We start from the raw sequence: 6,259 nt of genomic DNA on the forward strand, positions 1-6,259 counted from the left end.
ATCGGAAGAATCGTCGAGCTCGCCGGCTGAGGAAGCCTGGCCCGGAACACCTGGTCTCGGTCGACGTGATAAAAAAATACGCCATCGGCTATTTCCACAGGCGGCGCGAAAACACATTCACTCCCGAAAGATATGCGTGCGGAAAATAATATCGAAGAACGAGATTCTCGGCGGACAAATCGCGGATGTAAAACCGCCAACGAATCACTCTTCCGCGAGGAATGATCTCCGAGAGAGAACTTGCTACGAAGAAAAAAGAAAAAAAAAAAACTTGCGTGAGACTGCTTACCCCACTGGGAAGGTTGCGTAGGAAAACATCCTTGTTCACATCCAGGATCCCGACGTCGCACCCGAGTCTCTCTCTCTCTCTCTCTCTCTCCCTCTTCTTCTCCCTCGTTCTCCCACCCTCGCTGTCGTCTCGAGGAGAGGGCGATCGGCCGTGGAATAGACGCGCACACACACTCACAAGTTCAAGGTCACAGTAGGATAAGTAAACGAGATCCTTTACGGGGGAGCACAATACTAGAATATCACGTATCAGAGAAGAAGAACACTCCTCGTACGATCACGTTCCTCAAAATCTCGACGCCAGACGTCGGCAGGCACGCGCGCGCCAAACAAAGGATCGTTCGTCGACGAGGGGCACCACCGGCGACGCACCACTTTAGACGCCGGACAGGCCCACGCCGGTTGACGGCGTCTCGGCGATTTTTAGGTTAGCGGCCGACCGGCCAGACACGGGGAAACGACGACAACGGCGTCGATGCGCGGTCTCGCGTCTCTTCACGACGGGCTTCGCGCACTCCGTAAGCGCGGCGGCTGTAGCGGCAGCTGTAACGCTCTCCAGACGTCTGTACGGCACGATGGTGGGGCGACGACTGTGGGGAGTGGTGGGGATGGCGGGGATCAGCCGGCTGAAGGGACGCCGCGCGTGGTAGGGGGTAGAGAGTTAGGTTTTCGAGAGGGGGATACCAGCGCGCCCTTACGCGAGCGCGGCGGCCGGGCGTACTACGTCGCTGCGAATGGCACGCGTGTATGTGTGTGTGCGTAGGTAGGTGGATTTGTCGCGTACCGTACGCGTATGTACGCGAATGCATTTGTATGCGTGTACGGCGGCGCATCGTGCAAACGGAATAGAATGTGTGCCGATACCTATACTACCGGTTTTTTTTCGTTGCTCTGCCCTTCGCTTCGTTAAAAGACTGGCGTGCCGTATGCGCGCGCGAACACCCAAGGAATCCTCGTACAGTGGTGCTCATCGGTCAATGTCACCCAATCTCGAAGTTTCATATTTAAATGATGTTCAAAATACCGAAGAAGCAAAATAGGGATATAATTGGACAAAATTAGACTTTTAAATCTCTTGGATTTTTGCTAGATTTTTTTTATTGTCGATAGAAGGAAATATGTAATCTTCTAAAATATATGGATTTTTTTTTATGCTATTTAGATTTAATAAATCACACGTGATGAAACGTATCGATTGCATTTTACGTCATCAATTTTATTTCTCTCTTTATAACATGTATTTTTATAAGAACGTAAAATATTGCGACATTTCTGCGTAAAAGCGTAACAAATATATCTCATAATATTTGCTAATTAATAACAGGCTTCAATTAACCGGCCTGCGACCACACCTGCCTTCTTCCCCCTTTCTGTTCGATTACATACTAGAAAATTGATAGTGGATAAAATCTCCAATACCGCGCCTAAAGCATAATCAATTTTACAATATCGAATGCTTAATTAGGACGAGCAAATCTATAGAATATTTTAGAGATATTCGAGAGTTATTAAAACACTTCAATTTTAAAAAATATTACTATACTTGATCATACGGTGATCATACAATATAATTATATTTAATTTAGCCGTTTTAAAATCAAAGTTGGATAATTTATGACGTATTCGCTATTATATTATCCATTATACATATAGTTTACGCTTACAACCGGCTACAGTTTCCACGAGAAACGACTCGAGAAAATTGCCGCCTCGGTATTGTTGCAAATCCGGATATATGCGTGCAGACACAAAAGGACGTGGGCTCGACGAGTAAGAAACCAGTATGGAAACCGTGAAGCGAAAGGATATTGCCAGCCTGACACCATTCGTTATGCAACTACGAATGTACACATTGCACGGTATATTATAGGTATAAACGACAAACGCCGGAAACGTTATTTGGACAAGAAAATTATTCGATTACGTCAAATCGAAATATCCAAAAAGTATTTACTTAATTAAGGTATTTTTTGACACTTCCCAATATGCACACAGAAAAATACATACTATATACAAGTAAATATTACTTGTTTCAAGTATTTCAAAAGTTCATATATCCGCAAATCTATCATAAGTTCATCATAAGCATCAAATTTATTCAAAATATATTCTGAATCCTAATAAATTTAATACTTCAATCAAGAATATTAAATTATATAATTGAAAGAAATACATTAAATTTTTCTGATCTAATAAATTTTCTTACATTAAATTAACCATATCTGACTTTTCTTCGATAAAATTTTATAATATTCTTCAAAAGAAAATATTTACTTTTTTGAGTACATGGTAATAATTATTTCTAAAATTTGTTTTCTTTAACAAAGAATATTTTCTTAATAATAGTCTTAAAATAAACTTAAGACTATTATTAAGAAAATATTCTTTGTTAAAGATAACTGTTATTTAAAAGAAGTAAAGTAAACTGAATAATCATTTTACTTAGCAATAGAATAATATTTTTCTGTGTGTGTGAATCTCTTTATTCTTTTTAAATCGGATAATATAATCATTTTTATCAATTAATTTTTATAAATTACATTTTCGCAATCTTTATCTAATATCTGGTTTCAATAACGACTCGATTTGCGCCTTCTTAATTCGTATAAACAAGTTTGGAAAACTTGCGCGGTTTCAAATTTCAGAAGATGAGAACGAGAGATACTCGCGATCCTCGGCGAGTCGTAAGTTTGCGAAAATGTCACTTTGCTCGCTAGAGTGATTTGCATAATCGAGAACGTAAGAACCGGAGCGAGGGAAGAAGAGGGAGGATGATAGCGCGCGGTACGAACATGTTTTGGATGCAGAACAACAATGGCTTTATGCGAACAGCCGGTCTGCCGTTGTAGACAGGCGGTTATATCGGTTTGACTGCCTGTTTTTCCGCAAAATACACCCACGTAATCGCTTTCGCGCGTTCCCTCTCTCTCTCTTTCTCTTTTTCTTTCCCCAGCACTATCTCTTCTCCTCGTGGGCAAACTCGCGTGGCACGAGATCGTACGAGTGAATGTACGAAATGTGTATCGCGCGTTATACGGGAGCAGGTCAGGATGAAGCCCGTCTTGGCTTGCATCCAAATCGCCGTGCCGATCAGATTCTAGACGTGAATGTAGACTAAGAAACCGGGGGGTTGGAGGCAAATGAGCCACCCTTGTTGAACGAAGTGTATAGTCGGGGCAAAAACGCTTATTCTTTCGTAGGTAACGTTTACGAATGTATTTCTACGCATATAGAAATTGAAGAGACGACGAGAATAATTGTTGAGTATAGTGACATTTCTGTTTTTGGAGAATGCTAATGAAGCGTATTCAGTACCTCTCGTTTTTTGACTTGCTAAATAGAAAGTGTCTCGATTATTCAAATGTTGATTATGTAACTATGCGCAACGATAGCTATTTCTCGAGGAAATATCGTTCTTGCAAAATAACATTTTGCAAACGTCATTACGACAAACGCAATTGAGTGTCTCGTAATAACGATACTTTTGTAACAGCTGTGCGAAAAACATTATACAAACTATACCGAAAACATTTATAAAAAAAAAAAAAAAGAGAGAAAGAGAATTACTCAAGAAAGATATTTCGCTCGTGTCAAGATTGGCATTCGCCTGTATACGTATTGTATATAAATCTTTGAGCGCGCTTTCGCGTCTGACTTTCCGCGATCTCCGACGCATCTCCGGTGCAAGATCGCGAAAGATTTCACCCTCAGACGAAGGGCGGAGTCCGTCGCGAAAGGATTTCGCGGATCGTATCATGCGGCCAACAGACACGCGAAAACGGCGCGGTTCGCTCGCAAACGATTTCCGCGCGAATCGTCGAAGACAAAGAGCCGGAAATGCTGCCTCTCCGGCAGCCCTTCGCAGCCCCCTCGTAACACGATGCCAGTCGTGAGATGAGGCAGACACCTGGGATTTACCTCTAGCACTCGTGGCGCTTCCACGCTTCGTTCGAGAGAGAAGGAGAGAGAGAGAGAGAGAGAGAGGGAAGGGAGGGGGGAGAGAGAAAAGAGGGAAAGGGGAAGAGAAAGGTTTAACGCAACGTGGAGAGGGTCTGTACTTCTGTAAAGGGGCAAACTCTCTTCCCGCGAGTTGCGAGTTCCGAGCTCTGAGCTCCGCTCAGACCGGGACGCAACGGTATCGCGCAATTTTCTTACGTAAATTCAATTTGCCTAGTGCGACCGGCGAGTACGGATAGCTCCTCCAAAGTGCTTCCCGATGCACATTGTCGCTATACATATAACAACCATTTCTTTCCTCTGGGAGATAACAACGCGCCTCGAACTAACGAACTATATTTAAATTGATTTTACCCAAACGAGAGTGACAGAGAGATAGAGAGGGAATGAGCCTCATTATAGAGGCATCGAATCGCTAGCCACGAAACGTTCGAAGAACGCGGTTTTAAAATCCTTATCCGATATACATGTTTGCGCAAAATATATATCGTTTCCGAGTGAAAATATTTCGAATTATTTACTTTAATTACACTATTACTTTATTTACTTTAATTTACACGCACACGCACACACCGTTCCAATATGGTGTATGGTATACGGAATATATAACGTTGGTTTAAATTAATATTCCACCGTTCTCCAGGCACAAGTAGTATATTTGGCAGGGATTGTGTGCTGTATTGTGTACGTACTCGCTTCGCGAAAACTCCATCGAGATCGTTTCTAGGACGCGCACAGTCCGGACTACGATGTTTTGATAAATATCACGACCCGTGCGCGCGTCGGTGAAAAGCGACAAAATTATCAAATATATACAACACAAAATTGGTGAACGGTAAATTGAATTAACTCCGTAGTAAACATTCATTTGCGATTTAATTTTTTTTTCAATGATGAATATATGTACACGTATTAGATATTTAATAAAAATATATAAAAATGCATTCGCGATTTAAAATCATTATTCAATAACGGAATATGCAAGGAACAAAAAAAAATTGTGTTTTATTATTTATTATATTCAAACCGGTATGTATACGCGCGATTTTCTAGATTTTCAACATAGTTTGCATAACCAATTAGAATGCACGCCAACACCGACAATGGCACAGTTATTTTATTATGCCGCGTTTCGGAGTAATAAAAAAAAAATCGGCGAAAATTCTCGTGCGTGCTCGCAAGCGAGCTGGATCGGCGGATGGCGAGGATTTTAGTCGTCGAGTCGTTTAAATATCGCGGAAATTGAACCTATAAATTTCTGAGTGCCATAAATTGGCCGACTTACCGCCCGTAAACGGCGGCCCCCCTCTCTCTTTCATCTTCCTACCTACGTTTCCTACCTTCGAGAATAGGTCGCAAGATGCCGAGATATCGAGGCGAGAAATACAAAGCTGGTTGTGTGTACGGGCCCCACAAGGAAACCAGATAAGAACCCCATAAGTATCGTAAAGTAACAATTACGAGGCCGGCATCAAGGCAAGTGTGCATACGATACTTGGAAATGTTTATTTTCTTTTGCATGTTTCCCCCAAGTCACGTTACAACGCTTATATTACAAACAATTCAAAGAATTCTTTTAAGAATTTTTCAAAGTACGTTCTTTAAAGTCCTTCAGGCTCAATAAAATATATAAAGGTATGAAAATAAGACACGCGTAGAAAAATATATTATGTGTTTTTAATATTGAATAACTTTTTAAAATAGTTTAAAAGATACGGTCATAAAAATTGCGTAAATAATAAATAGTTCATATAGAAAGCATGTAGGTTGCGAAATATCGTCTGCTGAAATTCGTTCGCTATCTACACTTTGAAATACGAGCGGTAGTGAAATAATCGAAAAGCGGGAAAAGGTTACACGAAGGCGTAAACTGGTCGTGAGAAAGGAGCTTTTACTAAAGAGAAAGACAGAGGTTGAGAGGTTAAGTGCACCCCTATCGTATTGAAAGGAAAAAAAAACCAGACAAGACACGCGTACTTTACATTTAGCCTCTCGGCAATAATACAGAGCGGTT

General features: G+C 41.4%; 1 protein-coding gene across 3 annotated transcripts in view; it reads right to left on the reverse strand.

Moving 5' to 3' along the window:
• Positions 1-6,259, reverse strand: part of LOC115237909 (RNA-binding protein Musashi homolog 2) — a 107,385-nt gene that overhangs the window by 49,322 nt on the left and 51,804 nt on the right. The window contains exon 1 of one of the 3 annotated variants that reach the window (XM_029811282.1): positions 290-874. The exons of the other annotated variants lie outside the window; for them this stretch is intronic. Within the exon in view, the coding sequence (XP_029667142.1) occupies positions 290-318 (29 nt within the window). The 5' untranslated portion in view covers positions 319-874. Of the gene's footprint in view, positions 1-289; positions 875-6,259 lie in introns of those variants that run through there. 3 annotated transcript variants of the gene reach the window in all.

Source organism: Formica exsecta, unplaced genomic scaffold, assembly GCF_003651465.1.
Source record: "Formica exsecta isolate Colony F162 unplaced genomic scaffold, ASM365146v1 scaffold314, whole genome shotgun sequence".
Lineage (NCBI taxonomy): Eukaryota > Metazoa > Arthropoda > Insecta > Hymenoptera > Formicidae > Formica > Formica exsecta.